This window comes from Triticum urartu, chromosome 7, assembly GCF_003073215.2.
Source record: "Triticum urartu cultivar G1812 chromosome 7, Tu2.1, whole genome shotgun sequence".
NCBI lineage: Eukaryota > Viridiplantae > Streptophyta > Magnoliopsida > Poales > Poaceae > Triticum > Triticum urartu.
Window position 1 is genome coordinate 554,478,235 of NC_053028.1, and position 20,532 is coordinate 554,498,766.

At 43.7% G+C, this 20,532-nt stretch overlaps 3 protein-coding genes across 4 annotated transcripts; all 3 read left to right on the forward strand.

Moving 5' to 3' along the window:
- The first annotated feature begins 635 nt into the window (after positions 1 to 635).
- Positions 636 to 13,119, forward strand: LOC125525312 (ABC transporter B family member 28-like). Its single transcript, XM_048690309.1, has 16 exons — positions 636 to 1,148; positions 1,234 to 1,421; positions 2,310 to 2,333; positions 3,124 to 3,225; positions 3,469 to 3,559; positions 4,350 to 4,450; positions 4,568 to 4,618; positions 8,262 to 8,390; positions 10,665 to 10,727; positions 10,823 to 11,081; positions 11,521 to 11,669; positions 11,765 to 11,854; positions 12,061 to 12,195; positions 12,277 to 12,333; positions 12,482 to 12,538; positions 12,659 to 13,119. Exons 1-16 carry the CDS (start codon positions 725 to 727, stop codon positions 12,893 to 12,895), a joined length of 2,157 nt encoding a protein of 718 aa, XP_048546266.1. The 5' UTR covers positions 636 to 724; the 3' UTR covers positions 12,896 to 13,119.
- A 682-nt stretch (positions 13,120 to 13,801) lies between these two features.
- Positions 13,802 to 16,615, forward strand: LOC125525314 (protein transport protein SFT2-like). Of its 2 annotated transcripts, XM_048690313.1 has the most exons (5): positions 13,802 to 13,945; positions 14,005 to 14,255; positions 14,911 to 15,178; positions 15,924 to 16,028; positions 16,255 to 16,615. In XM_048690313.1, exons 2-5 carry the CDS (start codon positions 14,050 to 14,052, stop codon positions 16,363 to 16,365), a joined length of 690 nt encoding a protein of 229 aa, XP_048546270.1. In that variant the 5' UTR covers positions 13,802 to 13,945; positions 14,005 to 14,049; the 3' UTR covers positions 16,366 to 16,615. The 2 variants fall into 2 exon arrangements, with proteins under 2 accessions (XP_048546270.1, XP_048546269.1); XM_048690312.1 differs by having other exon boundaries at positions 13,812 to 14,255.
- Positions 16,616 to 17,295: 680 nt separating this feature from the next.
- On the forward strand, positions 17,296 to 19,072 carry LOC125525313 (fructose-bisphosphate aldolase 5, cytosolic-like). The gene is made up of 3 exons (XM_048690310.1): positions 17,296 to 17,594; positions 17,685 to 18,370; positions 18,473 to 19,072. Exons 1-3 carry the CDS (start codon positions 17,567 to 17,569, stop codon positions 18,839 to 18,841), a joined length of 1,083 nt encoding a protein of 360 aa, XP_048546267.1. The 5' UTR covers positions 17,296 to 17,566; the 3' UTR covers positions 18,842 to 19,072.
- The last annotated feature ends 1,460 nt before the right edge of the window (positions 19,073 to 20,532 follow it).

Consider the following 20,532-nt stretch of genomic DNA (forward strand, 5'->3'; position numbering starts at 1 on the left):
AGATCAATATACGTACTCGGCCCCCCTATACTCGAATCCTGGCTCCGCCACTGTGTCGAGGCTTTCATTATGGTGCTCCTTTTTTGTCCCAGACCACCCGAGTGAGTTTCAGACGACATCCCGCTTCTTTAACTCTTTTTTGCCCTTTCTTGGTCCTTTCTGTACCTCTCGCGCCCTAGCACCGCCACTTCCAGCTATTAACTTCCCATAATCATGACTTAAACCACATAATCATGACTTGTCACAGCTTGCCATTGTCATGTTTTTTGGCTAGCCATGTGCTGCCACCTATTATTCTACCCTCACCCCATTGCGCTTCTCCGGCCGAGCTACAAGCGGAGGCAGATGAGATTGTCAGAGGTTGGTCCGGTTGGAGTAACCATTGCTGATGAGAAGGGGGGGGGGAGGGGGTCGGCATTTTCAAAAGAGGAAACATTGCAAAGGCATCTCTCTAAATCGGCGAAATTGCAGTGACATTTATCTAATATATTTATTAATCCTCCATCCAAGTTCAGTACAAACAAACATGATGATTCTGGAACTGGCAAGCAAAATTCGTGAACTCCGACGATGGGGGCCAAAATGCCAAACATCCCTTCAACCCGAACTATCCGTTATCTATGGTGCTGTCCTCTCCGCCCCACTCCCCCCCGCCTTCCATCTCCACAAACACGCACAAAAAAAGGGCCAAAACTCCACCAGGAAAAGGGAAAGCGGGGAAGCCATGGCGCTCTCCAGCTGGAGCATGCGCCTCCCCTCCAGCCCCCCCCCCCCCCCCCCCAACCCCCCCCCCAGCCCCTTTCTCCTCAGCCCCTCCGTCCCCATCCTCAACCCTCGCCCCAGCCGCCTCCCCTACCTCCCCGCCACGTCCCACGTTCCCGATTCCGGCCGACGCCGCTGCCTCCGCCTGGGCCGCCCGCCCCACGCGTACATCTCGGCGCCGGCGCCCGGCCCCGACGCCTACCAGTCCCCCTCCTTCGACGCCGCGGAGGCAGCTGCCGATGTGGCCGCCGCCATCTCCTCAACTGACGCCATCACCTGGGCCGGCGTCTGGGCCCTCCTGTCGCAGCACAAGGCCCGCCTAGCGATCTCCCTCGCCGCGCTCCTCGCGTGCACGACCTGCACCCTCTCCATGCCGCTCTTCTCAGGTATGCTTCAGCCTTCAGGCCCCCCTCTGTCGATGGGATGGATGCTGGCCTGTTTCTGAAATGTGGTGGTTGGATGTTCGCACAGGGAGGTTCTTCGAAACCCTGATAGGGAGGGGGTCCGAGCCCCTAACGAGGCTCTTGTCCAAAATCGCGGTATTATACACGCTGGAGCCGATATTTACCATCGTCTTCGTGATCAACATGACGGTGGTCTGGGAGAAAGTGATGGGGAGACTGCGGAGCCAGATATTTCGGAGGATTCTGATCCAAAAGGTAAATGTTAGAGCATAACGCTGTAGTCGCTGCTGCCAAGCTTGCAGGTGGAAGTACTTCGCATGACATCTTTGATTGCTTGGTGTATTGCTGTTATGTTGTTATTGAATTTAGCTAAGCATGTTTGGTGTGCTTTTCCAGCTATTGCAGTAGATTTATGTTTGCTATTTTGTTAGGTTGCTGTTGTTATCACATCTGTGGTCTGTGCGGCTGATTTAGTTCGTAGTTGTGCTGAATTGGAAGCATTAAGTGCCATTGTACCAGTAGTGTTTCGGTGATGAGAATTTTGACCACTGCTAAGGGGCTGGTGATTCCAGTACATATGCAAATATGTTGATTGTTCACTATTGCTGCCAACAGATTTGTCTGACATTCCTTTGTTACTTTAAACATCTAATACACAATAACTATGAAATTATCTTAGCATTATGATGAAATGGTTCATGAATGCTATTCCATTCCTAGGCTGAACCAGCTCTTGGTATGGTTTTACTGCAGCATCTGATGCACCTTAGAGGTGGCAGCAAGATAGCTGCAAGTATTTATGTTGAGTCAGTCGACTCTGCTATAGGCATTGTACACGATGGAGTTATAAGGACTAGAATTGACACAGGTGCATGCTGTGATGTGATATGGTTTTGTCTCTCTATGGCCATGCACCATGAAGTGTAATAAACTAATTAATCTGCACGGAAGTGATACATTAAGCTCATAACCTGCTAAACTCCTTTGCTATGCAGTCTCATTGCTCCTTTTCTTTTGGTAATGGTTACATTTTTATACAAGGCCGTCTTGTGCCAATCTGGCATACTAAACAATTTTATACTACTTCTCATATGCACATTATGTTATTTAACTGGTAATAAATGCCCTTTTCTTTTCTTGCAGATGGTATTTTTTGATCGTCACAAGGTATGCCAGTTGACATACAATGTCCATGATTATTACTTGGAGAAAAACATGTCAACCATAAAGTTCAAGTTTCCCATCCAATTAAAAAACTTTGTCGTACTGTTAAATGATACAATGGGAGGAAATTAAATGTCGCTTGTTCATATAATATCTGGTAAGATGTTAAATTTTCAATTTTGACATGTGACTATTATTCAACCATGAAAGTAATAGAATTAAATTTAGGCTGTTCGGTGTGTGTATATGTTAAAGCATGGTACACGGTTTATTGAAGATTAATTAAGAACCACATTTCAGTACAAAAAAGTTTACTGAGCAAATGTTGCATGGGATTTTTCACTTTATTAGTTACACATTTTGTGAATATAGCTTAGGAAAGAGAAAATATCTTTTTTATTTATGTTTAAAAATCATTGTACAGAGAACATGATTTAGTTTGGTCTGTCATAAAATTGTACTGTGTACACTTTTGTAGAAAGGCATTCTTCTCCTAAAATTATGTGAACCAAAAGATGTCTTGATAGATGCACACCTATGTTCTGAGTACTGACAAACCAGTTAGTAGATGCCAACAAGCTATTCCATTATTTCATCTCTAGCAAGTTATACCATGATGTTTTTACGGATTTGTGTTACTTAACTTTAGTGTCAGTCATAGACACTTATTTCTATGTACCTTACAAGAGAGCATAGGAGAATGGTGATATATTGTTGTGGTTGTCTCAATAAATTGGCAGTAATTAGTCTGCTTCATGTGTTGGTGCAGATATCTTAATATCATTTATGGCAGGTCGGCGAGTTAACTGGATTGTTGACATCTGATTTAGGTTCTTTGAAGGGTGTAGTAAGTGACAACATATCAAGAGATCGTGGGCTAAGGGCATTCTCTGAGGCAAGAAATTTTACATTATGAGAATGTAAGCTTGATGCTGCTAAATGCTAAGAGTTTGATCGGTATAATTACATAATCTCTCAGGGCTAATTGTAATGCTCTTAACTACCCTCTTCAGTTCTAACCATTGTTCACACGTAGCCTACTATTTCATTCATATCATGTACTTGATATTAATTTAATGATCTTACTTGCTTGCACTCTGTCTCATGCTGGCCTCATAATTTTCTATTCTATTTTCAGATCACTGGTACACTGTGTATACTTTTCACATTATCCACTGAGCTTGCTCCTGTTCTAGGACTCCTCATAGTCTCTGTCTCTGTAATAGTTGGTAATTTTCTGAAAGCTATATGTGTGGGGCATGTCCTTTGTTGTTTATGCTTTTTACTATGTATGACATTTCCTTCAGATTGCTAGAGTAGTTTTCATCATTTGGAAATGTTAAAGTATGTGTTGAAAATGGGCTATTATTTGTGGTAAATAACCATAACAGGATTGCTATAAGGACCTATGTTTGGAGGCTTATCCCTTGTATCTTATACCTTTTAAAATTTTGTTTTGAGCCTCTGAAGAACCTGAATATAATCTTGGTATTAGATTTGTGATTTCTCTTAAAAGTAACATGTATGTCATATGCTCAAAAGCTTGAATGTCCTTTGTGTTCAGCTAATGAAAATTCTTTCTATTTATGTGTTCCCTAGCTAATGAAAATTATTTCTATTTATGTGTTCCCTACGAGTTCTCAAACCACGTTAGTATAGAGCTTTTGTTAGAATGATGAATAATTGAGTGCCAACTGCCAACTGATCGTGCGTTGAATTATTTGGTTTTTAAAGGCAGCCACGAGATAATTTGTGCCTTTGAAATATAAAATTGTTTTTTTCTTTTGATGTTTGTGTTTTAATAATTTATTTTTGTCACAGATGATCACCACATTTAATAGGCTTTCCAAGACTTTGCTTCTTAGGTCTTGAATAAGTGAACTTCGTTTTCTAGGAAATTAATTGTATTGAATAATTTTGAGTTCTTTTCCCCATAATTTTTTCCCTAGGGTTGTAATTAGGCGATTTGGTTTTGAATGATTTACATATCGCCTTTGACAAGGTAATTTTTCTAACCAGCTATTTTCAAGAGGTCAACTGTCCCCACCTTTAAATCTTACGGAATTGTCCAAGCTCATATATCAGACTGCGTGTCAGAAACATTTTCAGCCATCCGTACTGTGAGTACACTTTGTCAGAATGCTTATTTGAACTTCTGTTGAACTTTAATATGGTTCTATTAGACACATGCTTTACTGTTTGGATTATCCTTGTTTAACTAAAAAATACATATGCAGGTTAGGTCATTTGGTGGCGAGAAACGACAAATTTCTATGTTTGACAACTTGGTATGTCACGTCACTTACGGACTTCTTTTTTCATGGAAACAGCGGGGACCGTCATTATTCTACTGGCCATAGTTGTTTCTTTGTATCAGATTCCAAAGAAAGGATCCAAACAGAAACTACAGCCTGTAGAAATAATGACGTTCTCAATGTTCCTTTTGCCTGTTCTATATAATAGATAAAATTAAAAATTACAAAGTAATGATCCGAGCGAAAACTACAACCATAAGAATAACAACTCTCTAAATGTCTGCTGTTAAGGAAATAGTAACTTGTATTTACAGGGGGCCAAAGGCCATTATGTATATACAATGCACAGGTGGAAAATATGCAGGAAGCCCCTTATTACTACGGGGAAACTATACAAGCTACATGGAAACATAATATAACTCTAACACGCCCCCCCCCCCCCCCCCCCCCCCCCCCCCCCCCTCTCTCAAACTGAAGGTGGATCCACAACGCTGAGTTTGAAGAGATGAAGTCCATGCTGCACTTTAATCTGGGCCATCGTAAAGAAATTTGCAACTGTAACTCGGAATATACATACTGAAGAGCAATAAAATTGTCATGCAAAACAACACACACAAAAAAAAAATGCATGGTGAGCTCATGCTTCACAGGGTCACGTGCAATACTAATAGTACATGTACCATCTGACAAGAGCAGGGTAGGTGTAGTGACAGAAGAAACGCCAAACTCCTGAAGTAACCCCGGTAACCAAGTCACCTATGCCGTCAAAAGAGCCATAGCTCACAACTCAGCCTCTGCGCTCAAACGGGAAACTGCAGTTTGTTTCTTTGTCTTCCAGGCAATGAGAGAACCAGCAAGAAAAACAGTAAGCAGAAAGTGAACGGTTATCCAAGGGATCACTAGCCCACGTAGCATCCGAATAGACGTGAAGCTGTGTAGCATCCGAATAGATGTGAAGCTGTGACAAACTGGAGTGGGGAAAGAAAAGACGGTGAGAGATCGTGCCATGATATCGGAGAACACAAAGAAGGTAACTATAGTGAACCGAAGTGGGAGCAGAAACAAACTGACTCAAAATATGGACGTGATAGGGGATATGCGGATGAGTGACAGCTAGATAGACAAGACTCCTAACAAGATGGCGATAACGTGTCGGATCATACAAGGGGTCACCATAAGAAGCACAGAGGTGAGCATTGAGCTCCATGGGTGAAAAAAAATACTTGGGGGCCAATGGCCAGTGTGTGTGTATATATATGCAGGGAACCCCTTCTACTGCAGGGAAAATATACAGGCTATACATGGAAACATAATATAACTATAACAAGCCAAATGGTAAATTAGGAAAAAGCTGACCGAGCAATCGGGATTATGAGAATCAACCACAATTTAATTCCAACCAGTCCTAACAGTTATAGCCCACCTGTAGATCCACATAAGACCTTGGCACATTCAATCCCCTCCAAAGCATCAACCATATGCATCGTCCCAAACCCACTAAGGCCAGCATCAATGGTTCGCATTTTGGAGCACGAGGGCATGTCTGGGGGCAATGGTCCCATCTCCTGTTGCGCACTATGAGGAGATGCACTCGTGTGTCCTTCAGTCAGTATGAGGCTACTCCCAGCCTCGGTTTATGTGTGCACTGGTTAGCGTGTCGCAGCAAGGGGGCTTATGCAAGTTTGCAAGTGGGCCTTGGTTGTCACTTCTTAGGACCCATTACAATGAAAAAGAAGGTTAAAACTAGTAAGGCCTCCTTTGGTTTGGAAGAATTTTGTAGGAATTTTATAGGGTAGGATTTTTATAGGAAAAATTCCTATAGAGCTCTTTGGTTTGTAGGAATGGAATCATATTCCTATGAAGGAAATCTTCCTATCCTCCACATTTCATAGGAAAATAAACATTAGCCTAGACTCAATGGAAAAAATCCTATGATGTGAAACAAAGGACATCTCCTTTCCTATTCCTACTCATAGGATTCGAGATGCATGTCATCTCATTTCCTATGACTTTTCTATTCCTATAATTTTCCTACCCTATGAACCAAAGGAGGCCTAAGTTCTTTGATTCAAAATAGTGGTAAACTGTAGCTCCTTGAAGTAGTTTCATACATATACAAACTATTTATAAAATCTAGTAAAACTGTGTATAAAAGGTAGTAATTCCAAAATGATTTTTTTACTATCTAAGTCACTAATTTACTACATTATTCTAAAAATTACTAAATTTTGTACACTAGTTTAATATATTTTGTACACTTTTTACTAGGGTCATAGAATAAGCTATTCTACACTCATGCTTAGAATAGGGTTTCTACGCATATATATGCCTGATAGTTTGTGAAAAGAGTTACAATAATTTCTAAGTGAATTTATGATCCAAAATTCTACAGCAGAAGTTATGATTTTACTATCCACCATCACATTTGTAAAATTACGCCTGCTTCTACAAAATTTACGATCTACTTAACACAATCTTATGACCGCATGAAAAATAACTCATTGTACTCAGGCCCGTCCCTGGGGCAGGGTAGCTAGGGCGACCACCCTGGACCCCTAAACCTCAGGGGGCCCAACTGAGCTATCTCTTAGAGCCAAGGGCCTATTTACTCAAGTGAAAATGACAGTGAATCGGCAGCAATAGCTTTGCTCGTACAGAACAAAGGCCACCTGGTCCGCTCTCCTTTTTCTTTGCAAAAAACAACACGCACATGCCTGGGTAGAGCATAAGAAAGCTTCGGAGCACTTACCACTGTCTCTAACAAGAGGGGTTCTTCTTCTTTTATTGAAAAAAGACTCATACCGATGTGAGTAATATGTCTAAAAGTTAAGTATCATACCATTTATTTTGTGGCATTTGCACACTAAAATGAAACATAAAAGTTTGAATCACCTGAGCCTGCTTTCTTTGGCTCCCCATTTTTTTATTTTCATGCATACTACAATCACTATTTTCTTCACATGAACTAAAAGACACATAGTTCCTTCTATTATTTAGATGCATTATTATTTTGTTTTTTGGATTTTTTAAATTTTCTTTTCTAGTTTTTAAATAAAGGGAGCACACGCTACTCGGATCCTGGTGTACCAAACAACATCCACACAAGCCTCGCCTAAAAGCCTAGCGAAAATTTCTCAGGTTGTCACAACTAATACAGAAGATAGGTCAATGGACTAATTAAGCCTTCTGCAAGATTATTATTTGAAGGAGTGCTCGTTAAGACTACGATTGTTTTTTTACCAGGTTAACCTATCATTAGAGTTTGTTTATCTACTTTTTTTCAATGTTTTGTGACAACCAACTTCTATGGTGTATAAATGGAAAGTATTTTTACAGTTCATAGGAAAGGCCTTGAGTTATTGTCTTGCCCTGCCCCCCCGATATGTCAGGGCCTGCCCTGATTGTACTCGCAGTCACAAGAGTAGAATAGCAGATATTAATTTGAAGACTGAAGTGATCTAATGAACCTAAACGCTGACCAAACTTCCCTAAGGAGAAGCCCTGGCCAAACTCAAGAAGCATAGCAAACAGGCTTCTCAATGGGACTATAGAGTGTTTCTTTTGCAGAGTATTGCGGTGTTTGATTATTCCTTTTGGCGGTTATATTCTTATACTGACGTTATGCTGGTAACACAGGCTTTCTTACCTTGTTAACACATTCTTTTTTGTTTGATAGGCACTTTCTTTTCAAAATAGCGGCACAAAGCTAGGAGTGCTGAAAGCTGCCAATGAGTCATTGACTCGAGTGGTAGTTTATATTTCCCTAATGGCACTTTACATTCTTGGTGGAAGCAAAGTCAGTGCGGTAAGCCTCTGAATACATTGTGTATAAGATACTAATTACAATTGCCTGACATGCAATACTCTTCTCTAAAGATTGCAACTGCTGCTGTTTAGTTATGTAATACAGTAAGAGTGTGTTTGGTTGAGGAACCAAGTGGAATGGAATGTCATGGACTCATGGTTAGATGCAACGAGATGGAATGGTTCTGTCTCGGCATTTGGTTGGGGAGATAGAATAGGGTGAATTTGATTCAATTTACCTTCCGTATAGGAATGGTGAGGTTATCTCTGTTGTATTTATAATTTTTTTGCATTTTTAGCTGTAATTATTCAAAATTTAGTTATATTTTATCTGTATTCACTTGATCATAAGTTGCACACACACGAGCAGTAAACGACCAATGTGTGTATAACATGCGAAAGACATACGTACATTCTATCACAAAATAGATCATGTCACAACTTAATCAGCCAGGCACCGAACAATGTGTTACATCCATCCTGATCTTGCTAGCTTGCCCGCTCGCATCGATGATGTGCGCCAGAATCACCACAACCCAGCAGCAGTCGGCCATGACCTGCCACAACCAACGCCGGCCGTGCCCAAGCTCCAGCCGCTGCCACTTGAGAGACAGGGAGGGAGACGGTCTGGCCGCCACTGCTCTGCTCTGGTCCCCGCCAACGTGCCGTTGCTGCTTGGCGCTGCTGCTTGGATGGTGGAGATTCTGAAACGAGCCGGAACAGGTGTCGCTGCCTGCTGCTGCTGCTTCGCCGTGCAGGATTTGATCCGCCACCACCATGCCCGCCAAGACAGGAAAGATGGGGAGAAAGAAATGTGTGAGGGTTAAGTCATTTGCCCCCTCTCTCAATCGGGCAAGCAGTGAGATTTTTCTCAGGTGCGCTGTCACGTGAGACGTCGGTTCCATTCCACCTCTGGGGACCAACTGGTTCCATTCCAAACCTCGACCAAACATGGGAATCGCCTCAGAAAACAGAACCATTCCATTATATTCCTTCCCATGACCTCAACCAACCACGCCAAGGTTCTATGCCATCCTGGGGAGCAAAGGGGGGGGGGGGGGGGGGGGGGGGGGGGGGAGTATTCCTTGCCATTTTCTGGCATGCTGTGCTTTTTGCTCTTATAACACGGACAAAGCTTTGGCAGAGGGATTCCATAAATGGAGAATATATTAGACACATGTACAATTTTATTGGCTGAGGATGTAATCCAACCACTTACCGTGGACCTTAGGACGTCTAACTTCTTACTGTATACAACACTAAATCATCTACAACATTGGAGCCTTCTACATAGCTTGAGCTGTTTGCACTGTTTTTATTTTTGAGTGGTTTACTGCTTACCAGTAGCCAGTAGTTTGTTATAAAGAAAGAAAGAAAGAGAAAGAAAGAAAGGAAAAGACATTCACTATTAAGCGGGTTACTAGTACTCCCTCTATAAACTAATATAAGAGCGTTTAGATCACTAAAATAGTGATCTAAACACTCTTATATTAGTTTACAGAGGGAGTAGTTTGGAACTTTGGCTAATCTCTTTGACACCACTGTGGCATCCTAGCTTAAAGGACTGATAGTACTACTCATATCAACAAGACGGATCATCTTTTCTGGAAGCTCATCTCCTAAGAACCTCTGAGTTAAATGTGCTTGGCTCGGAGTAATTTGGAGATGGGTGACCGACCAGGGAAGTTCCCCTCTGTGACCAGTCTAGAGCCTAGAGGATGATAGCCAGGAGTAACTGGTGCCAGTCTGTGAGTGGTTGGGGTGTTACAAGCACTAGCAACAAGCATAGTGCGGTGCTAGACTTTAGCACCAATATTTACAAGTTTCTCTTCCATTTTGACCTTTAGTTTTAAAAATAAAATATAAACAATTTTCTCATTGTCTTTTAGGTTTAACATGGTGTTCCTAGCCATAATTTTACACTGCTGAAATATGTCATTTCACAAATAACATTACTTGCTTCATCCTAAAATTAATCAATTCAAAAGTGCCTTAGCACCATGTAAGCTTCTGCTGCTGAAACTGATTCTGTACACAAATCATTCATTTGTCTTCTTTTTTTTGCGATTATTCATTTGTCTTGCTTCGAGAACACATTTTATGTGTATCCAAGATACATGCACACAACAGCTTGGCTTGGCTTTACGCTTTCACTCATCAGCATGCATGTCACTCATCAGCATGCATGTTCATTCGTGTTATGAATTTCGTGTGTGCGATGAGGCTTGTATTGTCTGGTTGGAATCAGAAGAATATGATTATTTTACTATTTCAGGGCAAGTTGTCTATTGGAACAATGGCATCTTTTATTGGTTACACATTCACACTGACCTTTGCTGTAAGTAGCAAATCTTGCTTATTGAGTATTTTATTGTAGTTCCATTTGTTGTTTATTGCACATATATAGGTACAAGATAAAAACATGTATTTTAGGTTCAAGGAGCTGTTAATACCCTTGGTGATCTGCGTGGGACATTTGCCTCAATAGAGAGAATAAATTCTGTTCTGTCAGCAAAGGACATTGATGATTCACTTGCATATGGTTTAGCGAAAGAACTTGACAATAAAGAACCTGAAGATTCTAATGCTAGAGTGCATGAAAACGGCACTGTTAACACACATTACATGTCAGCACTGAAATCTTCAAGCAGCTGTAGTGATCTAGCCTGGTCTGGAGACATTCACCTGGAAGGTAGGATTCTCGTTTTAAATATTTATTCAATTAATGCAGGAGTTTCCTCCATATTACACAGATCCATATAATTTCCATATGATGCATTACCATCTGCTATATTCCATTATTATTATTTCCATATTGTGAAATGTGAATGTGGAGCTTATTTTTCTAAGATTAAGTTTCAGGTTTGACTTCATTTGTAATGTAGTCTATGTTCTGTAATAAGCTTGTCATGGCGTCCTCAGGTTTCACTTATTTGTGTTGAAAACATAATTTGATGGGGGTATGTTTTTCTGATAATTTTTTGAGTCTGTTTAACTTTAAGGAGAGTAGCTCAATGGTTTTCCTTTTGAGTTTGTTTCTTGAGATGTCCAAAAGTTGTCTTACTGCTAGCACAAAATCCACATGACATCGTTGACCACTGGCATACAACTGATACTCATATATCTGGCAGATGTTCATTTCTCCTATCCACTGAGATCTGATGTGGATGTCTTAAATGGGCTTGATCTTGTAATTGAGTGTGGAAAAGTCACAGCACTTGTTGGCTCTAGTGGTGCTGGGAAAAGTACAGTGGTGCAACTTTTAGCGCGGTACTATGAGGTAAGTACCGCTGTACATATCCATAGCAAACATTACTGTTGTCTACTTGTGTTTCATGAATGTAGCAACATTATAGATTTGTTCCGATCTTGCAGCCTACTCAAGGCCGAATCACGGTGGCAGGGGAAGACATTCGTATATTTGATAAAAGAGAATGGTCTCAAATTGTATCCCTAGTGAATCAGGTACACTTGTATACCAAAGCACCTATCTTTTCATGCCATTTGTCACTGGTTCATAGTAGCACACAAGTATCAGTTATCCCCATTGATTCATTTGAACTGCTAGATTTTGTCGGCAATTATTCCACAATTACTGTAAATAAGCGATACAAAATATACTATCTCAAAGATAGCAATTATATTAATTCTTTTTCGTATGAAAATATCAGGACCCTGTCCTATTCTCGGCATCTGTTGGGGAAAACATTGCTTATGGTCTTCCGGATGACGTTGTCTCCAAGGATGAGATAATAAAAGCTGCTAAAGCTGCCAATGCTCATGAATTCATCATCTCGCTTCCACAGGTATGACAGCCTGGCGCTAGTTATAGTCTCTTATGTCCGATGATATACCCATACCCATTATCTCATTTATTTGCAATTCAGGGCTATGATACTCTTGTTGGAGAACGAGGTAGTCTCCTAAGTGGGGGACAGAGACAGGTAATTTGCAATCTTAATATTTGAGTTGATGAATGAATGGATGACAATATTATTCCTCTAATAAAGGAATAACATCATCGGTGCTTTCTCCTAACTACTGTCAATTTATTGAAACTGAATGAATGACACTTCTTCTGTTGCTTTACAGAGAATTGCAATTGCCCGAGCTCTTCTGAAAAATGCTCCTTTTCTAATACTTGATGAGGTACCTCGCAGAAACTGAACCTTGTGTACCGTGCAGGCTGCATGAGATAATAATCCTTTTGTGCAATTTTGTTGGGATGACTCTCCTTATGTTCACTCAAGGAACTCGTGCTATTTACAGGCTACAAGTGCACTGGACACAACTAGTGAGCGGCTTGTGCAGGAAGCTCTCGATCTCTTGATGAAGGGCAGGACTTCTTTGGTGATCGCCCACAGGTTGAGCACCGTGCAAAACGCGCACCGAATCGCCGTTTGCTCAGATGGCAAGATCATGGAACTTGGGACGCACGCGGAATTGGTCGCCAAGGGAGGCAGTTATGCAGCACTTGTAGGCACGCAAAGGCTTGCCTTTGAGTAAACGCCTTGCTAACATTTTTTTGTTCCACACACGATGTTATAGGCTGCAACCAGTTTGCGAAATACATGAAACAAAGATTAAAGGTTGTAGAAGATTTACGAAATTATACATTAATCATGCATGTAACAAAAGTGAAACTCAAACAAGAATAGAGCACTCTGTATTGTCTGAGTCCTCATCGAGTGCAATGTGTTTACAGTGAAGCAGAAAAGAAGTTTTGTTTCGAGAGTCAGTGTGAGCTGATCATCACTAGGTATATTGGAGTGGTTTGCTGTGTGCGCTATTAGTCTAACCCCATTGCCATTCTATGCAATGCTCAGCCTAGCCAGACCTAACTAAGATAGGAAGTGATGGAGGACACTGCTTGGTGCTCCCTCCGTTCCAAAATAGATGACCCAACTTTATACAAAGTTAATACAAAGTACAAAATTGGGTCATCTATTAATAGATGACCCAACTTTATACAAAGTTAATACAAAGTACAAAATTGGGTCATCTATTTTGAAACGGAGGGAGTAGCTTGAAAGACGGGTCTGCATGCTGAGAGGAAATTACACATAACAACCTTGTGAGCTAGGGTAACCAAGTTGGTACCCACATTTGGGACAGCTCATGCCGAGGCATCATTTTTTTAGTTTAACCAATAACACGTAGCACTGATCCGCCGGATAAGCTCATGAAAACAGCAAAACCGACCAGTCGGGTCCGTTTACGGGGTTATGTGGCGAAGACTAATCCAAATGGACATTTGACCGGCTGAGGTGGACGAGTGTCCCACTTGTAAGCCACTCATCTTGTCTCCCCACTTTTCTTCTTCCTCTGTCATATGTCCAAATCACACAACACAGACCGCGGCCGCGTCGAGGTCAACGGCGGTGGCCAGGCACGACTAACCGGAAAAAGGGAGCGCAGACGAGGTTGGAAAAGTAAATACGGCGGCGACTCACGGCAGGATGGGTTCGGAGCTTGCGAGCCAGGCCAGGGCGGTCCAGAGCGGCAAGGGAAGGCACACGGGAGTCTCTCGCACCCCAGCTAAAACAAATCGTTTAGGTGAGCAAATCGTAACAATTTTGCTTTTTTTTAGGGGCTCGTAACAAGTAAACAAACAGGGCACATTTCCGGCTGTCTCTACTCCCTGGCGGCGTGGGCCCGAGATGCAGGCGTGGTTCTCCGGCTCCGGGCCCTCGCCCTCCTCCTCCTCGTCGGCGGCGTCTTCGCAGCCGCCGCCGTCTCTGCTCGCGGAATGGAACTCCTACGCCGCCGCCCGCTCCGCCGAGGAGGACGTCGGCGGAGGATTCGGGATCGACATCGAGGCCGCCGTCCGCTCCGCCAACGACCGCGTCACCGGCACCTTCGGCGTGTAAGCAAGCCCCCCTCTCGTCGTCGCTCCGCCTCCTCCTAGGGTTTGCGCGAGTGAATCGGGGTGCGGTGGATTCTCCCCAGCCAAGCTTAACTACCGGTGCCATGAATAAATTGTTACTGTAGTAGCGTAGCGCTTCCCGGATCGCCTCCATGTGGATCGAGACTGCTTCGGTGCTGTTTCTTTTTGGTTACATCGCTTGCATGTGAAGAGAATTTGCGCAGGCTTTTGCTCCATAGCTAGTATTGTAAAATAGCTTCTTAGCATTGGCCAACTAGATCATTCTTAGCCAGCACTGTATTTCCTCCGGTTATCTCAAATCGTGATTGAGGATCGTTAGTCAGGAGCAAGGTGTTGGGCTGAATTAGTCGCTTATTAGGTATATAGACAATCAAGGAATCTATGTTTTGGCAAGTCACCATCGTGATTCATGTTGTAATGGCGAGCTGCTTAGAGTCATACCTCATACATATGAAAGCCATTTGTTGATTGTTAGCTCTAAAGCAATTTGAAAGGCTAAACATCGCCACAGCTCTTCAAGATTAACTAGAGGAACAATCGTAAAAGATGGCATTGACCAAACCTCTAGTTAACCTTTCTTTTAACGTTTAGTTTTTGCTGAATGCTGATTGCCTTGCCATTCTATTCTCTCCAGGGTATCTAAAGGAGTTAGAGGGTTCCCTGGCAGCTTCCAGTCCTCAACAAGCAGTGTTCCATCTGGCAAATCTCTCATGTATTTCGGCCTTTTTCTTGCCAGTGGCATTTTCCTAGTTTTCATCGCGTTCACAATATTCCTGCCAGTCATGGTAATAATGCCTCAAAAGTTTGCGATCTGTTTCACTATGGGATGTGCCTTCATCATTGGATCTTTCTTTGCATTGAAAGGGCCCAAGAATCAGCTCTTTCATATGATTTCCAGAGAGGTATCAGTTCATTTTCCTTGTCCTTAAATAAGCACCATTCCTGGGAAGCACTGTTCAACAAAACTTGTGCTGTTTTCTTCTGTCTTTTGATAATTTCTATTTTACCACAAACTGCACATATTAGATTGTTTCCATCCAATTCTCTCCTTGAAGATATTAGTTAAGCTATATATGTTGTATATTGTATACATTTTGCTGGGAGCGCATTTTGTACTTTTATTTTTCTAGTAATGATCAAACAATTCCTCTGCTTTGAAGAAAGTACAAAAGAAAAGGAAAATGTATGGTCAAATTTATACAGTAACATAGCATGTCCTTGAGGCATTGATAATTTGACATGTTATCAAGTGAGCATCCAGCTGTGAAACATCAACCTGAAAAATGCATTGTCAATGATTTTCTGCCAATGGTTAAGTGCTTTTCTACAGAAGATCGAATGTGCATTGTTTTTTATTGTTCCATGTCAAAGGCATGCTTAGTGAATAACTGAATGTATTCTTTGTTTTAAAATTGATGTGTTTTTAGATGATAACATACTTTCTTTTCACAAAATAATATGCACATTTTGGGTTTTATGTATTCCCATATGTCATACTTTTTTTATTCCAACAGTTTATAAGGAACTTACTGGGTTATTGATTTAATTAGTTCATATCTTATATTTTATATATTTAAGTTTTGTTATATCTCGAAAATAAGTATGTTTTTGGTACATTTTCTGAAGTTGTTTTAATATTTTCCACAGAGGTTACCTTTCACCATTGGATTTGTTGGCAGCATGTTTGCTACCATCTATGTGTCAATGGTGCTCCATAGCTACATACTTTCTGTTTTCTTCTCTTGTCTTCAGGTGAAATTTTCTCCCACAATCTCTTGTGCTGTTATTTTGCCCTTCTCTGCATGCTAGCAACAGGAATAACTTTGAAGAGAACTGTGAATTTGTAGCATGTGAATAGGTCATCAAACCCCTTAAAGTTGCAGTTTGTGGCATTGTTGGTGTCTCTGGTAGCAGTTGCGTACCGAGCATTCAATCACTTCTATTAGCTTCGAGCTAACAAAACTCTTCTATTTTTCAGATCCTTGCGCTAGTATACTATGCCATCTCATACTTCCCTGGCGGATCTGCTGGAATGAAGTTTCTGTCATCTACCCTTGTGGCCTCAGTGTTGAGATGCTTCGGGCGATGAGTTCATCCGTTAGTTACTCTCACCCATCTGTCTCAGCCTGTGTTCAGCTCAGTAACATTTTTTGGCTTTTGCTTTGACATGGAGAGAGTGTGTCAAAGATGACCCTGGAGCTTGTGTTCACCGATATACATGCATGTCCAACTTACCGATAGTATTACTGATTCCATGGAAACCATGCTCGATGAGATGCTTTGTTCTTTATGGAGACGTGTGGACTCGAAATATAATAGACAGACAGATAGTTTGTGAATTTTGTAACGTCGCGGCATGCCTGGCATTCGATCTTGTATCATGTACTCCCTTGGTTACATCACATTACCCTGCCAACTTCCCGGAAATCCGACGACGATAACACCAAAGCCCTAGAGTGCATCAAAATATCCAATTTCAATATCTTCCACATTGCGAGGCCTCGGAAAATACTGAAAAAACATTGCTGTAGACTGCAACATTACACGTCGTGTTGGCACCTCACTCTGTCACTGTACACCGGACCACAGCCCACATATCCCCACGGCAGAGCGGGGAAATGAAATATTACATAGGATGTGTCTAGGGCACATCTAGATGTGCTCTAGTTATTGCACATCCAAGTGAGTGAATCAAGCATAAAAAAAAAGAAAAAAGAAATACCCACACGAATCTCAACGTAAGATCAATGACATAGGACTTAGATGTGCAATACTTATGGCACATCTAGATGTGCTTTAGCAAAACTGTATTACATATATGTATGCTCCACCATCTGATGATACATTCGTGTCGTGTCAGAAACCCGGCCAGCCCTACGTTCACCCTGCATGGATAAAGTCCACATCACCACAACCACTTGTTCAGTTTTTTCTTGGATCGATCTTCCTCCATGGTGTCTACATGTATCTGTTCCTAGCTGCGAAAATTGTATTCCTAGTATTTTTGTCTGGCCAGCAGGCGGAGGCCGGTTTGGGTGGCGCGGCTCGCCCCCCCTATCCCCCCGACCCCCAACGAGTGACCGGCGCCGCGCGAGCCAGTGGCCCGCGCATCACAGATCCCCCTCGCCCGCTCGGCATATCCTCCTCACGTCCGGGGTTTATAAGGCGAGACAGATAGCTCGCACACCCACCTCACAAAAAGCGCGAGCCGAGCAGCCCAGCGTTTGGATTTTGCAGCCACCGGTCCGCCGGTCCCGGAGCTCCTGACCGACACGCTCGCCGCCGCCGCCATGTCTGCCTTCGTCGGGAAATACGCAGGTTCTCGCCTTGTGTTTCGCCTGGCTACTGTGTTTTTAGAGTCTGTGGTGCAGCTTGCTGATGGTTTTTGTGTTATGATGAAATGCACAGAGGAGCTGATCAAGACGGCCAAGTACATCGCGACGCCGGGGAAGGGCATCCTGGCGGCGGACGAGTCGACGGGCACCATCGGGAAGCGGCTGGCGAGCATCAACGTGGAGAACGTGGAGGCCAACCGGCAGGCGCTGCGGGAGATGCTCTTCACGGCGCCGGGCGCCCTCGAGTACCTCTCCGGCGTCATCCTCTTCGAGGAGACGCTCTACCAGACGGCCGCCGACGGCACCCCGTTCGTCGACATCCTCAAGGCCGGCAACGTCGTCCCGGGCATCAAGGTGGACAAGGGCACCGTGGACATCGCGGGGACCGTCGGCGAGACCACCACCCAGGGCCTCGACTCCCTGGGCGCGCGCTGCGCCAAGTACTACGAGGCCGGCGCGCGCTTCGCCAAGTGGCGCGCCGTGCTCAAGATCGGGCCCGGCGCCGAGCCGTCCGAGCTCGCCGTGAAGCAGAACGCCGAGGGGCTGGCCCGGTACGCGCTCATCTGCCAGGAGAACGGGCTGGTCCCCATCGTGGAGCCCGAGATCCTCACCGACGGGCCGCACGACATCAAGGCCTGCGCCGCCGCCACCGAGCGCGTCCTCGCCGCCGTCTACAAGTCGCTCAACGACCACAAGGTGCTCCTCGAGGGCACCCTCCTCAAGCCCAACATGGTCACCCCCGGCTCCGACAGCCCCAAGGCACGTCCCCTCCCTCGCCGTACTTCTTTCAGAGTTATGTACTATGATCTTCATGGTCTTCGTTTGCATGGCTGATCGTGCTGTGAATGGTTGTGCGCATAGGTTGGCGCGGAGGTGATAGCGGAGTACACGGTGGCGGCGCTGCGGCGCACGGTGCCGCCAGCGGTGCCCGGGGTGGTGTTTCTGTCGGGCGGGCAGAGCGAGGAGCAGGCGACGCAGAACCTGGACGCCATGAACAAGCTGCCGGTGCTCAAGCCCTGGACGCTCACCTTCTCCTTCGGCCGGGCGCTGCAGCAGAGCACCATCAAGAAGTGGGCCGGCAAGAAGGAGAACGTCGCCGACGCGCAGGCCACCTTCCTCGCGCGGTGCAAGGGCAACTCCGAGGCCACGCTCGGCAAGTACGGCGGCGCTGCCGCCGGAGGGGACGCCGCCGCGTCCGAGAGCTTGCACGTCGCGGGGTACAAGTACTAAGGCACCGTCGCTCCCGCGCCATTCCCGGACCTAGGATCTCGGTGCAACCCGTGTGTACACGGCGCGGCGCATGGATTGCGCCGAGATTCGTGCGTGCATGCAGATATATATGCTCTTCCTTTTCTGCCGTGTACTTAAATTCTCTCTCCCTTCCCCTTCTCCTATTTAACCAGAACTACTGATGATATATAAGTGGTATATGAAAGTGTGAATGCAACGCTTTTACATGTTTGAGCTTGATTCATGGAAAATTTGAATATCATTAGTCAATGTGTACGTACAATGCACGTTAATTTGGAAGTATATTAAGTGCATGCGGATATTAAGTAGGATATTATTTGCGTGTTATTATGTGATTAGCAATATATTTGGCATGAAATTAACTTCACGCTAAACGTGTTGAGCGCTCGACATTAAAGCAGTCTAGGTCGTTAGATTGACATGATTTGATGCCCGAGATTAATTGGATCTGCCTCTTTGGGTTTTTTTATATTAGTATATAGATATATAGATATATAGATATAAACTAGCAAAAATGCCCGTGCGTTGCAACGGGAGATAGAAAAATAGCTCAGGTCCTTAGTTAAGACCCGCTCCCTGGCGCAGATCCACGCCCTCTATTTCAACACGGCATCTCATCCATATCGCAGCTTATTTTCCTTCCCTCCGTGCCGTTGGCATGTGTATGTGATAAACATCTCTAACAGACATTTAAGTGTGTAAGTTCCAGAACGTGAGACATTTACAATGTCAAGAACATTGTAAAAATCGTTGGCGATAGCTAGCGGCACTTGCAGGGAGTAGGAGAGGAGGATGAAGAGGTGGATGGGACAATGGTGCGGTTGCAACCGATATCGATGATGATCTGTTGATTCAGGAAGGAGGCAAAGGCAGCATGGGAAGGGCAGATGACTTAGGAGAAACACATGGGTGGGAGTGGGATAGGAGACATTTGATAAAAATGGCACACATTTCCTTTCATAGTACACTTTTCTTTTGTCTTTGACAAAAAGGCACATGTTTGATATATAGTTGGATAAAATGACACAACTGAGTTCTCCCTCTATTTTGAGATGTGGGACCACCCGCCACATTTCTTTGAACAATTTTGCACTTTGTCAATTCCTTTACACTGGCTTAGTATGGTTCGATCAGAGGCCATCGTAATTGGTTGAAGCGCAGGTGTTGCTGTGGCCTTTCCTGGCGCTCCGCTCGCTCCACACACTGCTACGTCGCCCCAAAGTCTTCTCCCGTGTCTCCAAAACAATTGCTGCCAAAATTTGGATTGCATCAAGGACAAAACACTTCAACCATACAATGCTACAGGCAGCAGCTACAACCACCCATTGTACACAACAAAGCAGCCAAAGCAAAACATCAAGTCAACTATTGCAAAACTGTAGAGGTAAAAAAATAGTTGTCACGACGAGAAGCCACTGTGCAGCTCCTCTCTTCACTACCATTCCGCTCATAAATTGTCTTCGCCCCCCTACTCTACAGTCGAAATAAAGTAGAGAGCTTTGCTGGGAATAAGAGAAGCTTACGATCTTTGTTTCTGAAGAAAAAACTCGATGCCCTTCACAATTGCATATGTGCAGTTTACAGTAAAGCGACAACTTAGTTATAACTACCAGGAAGAAAACCACAATCAATAGATAAGCTAACAATGCAGCTATGAAAAAAACATGGAC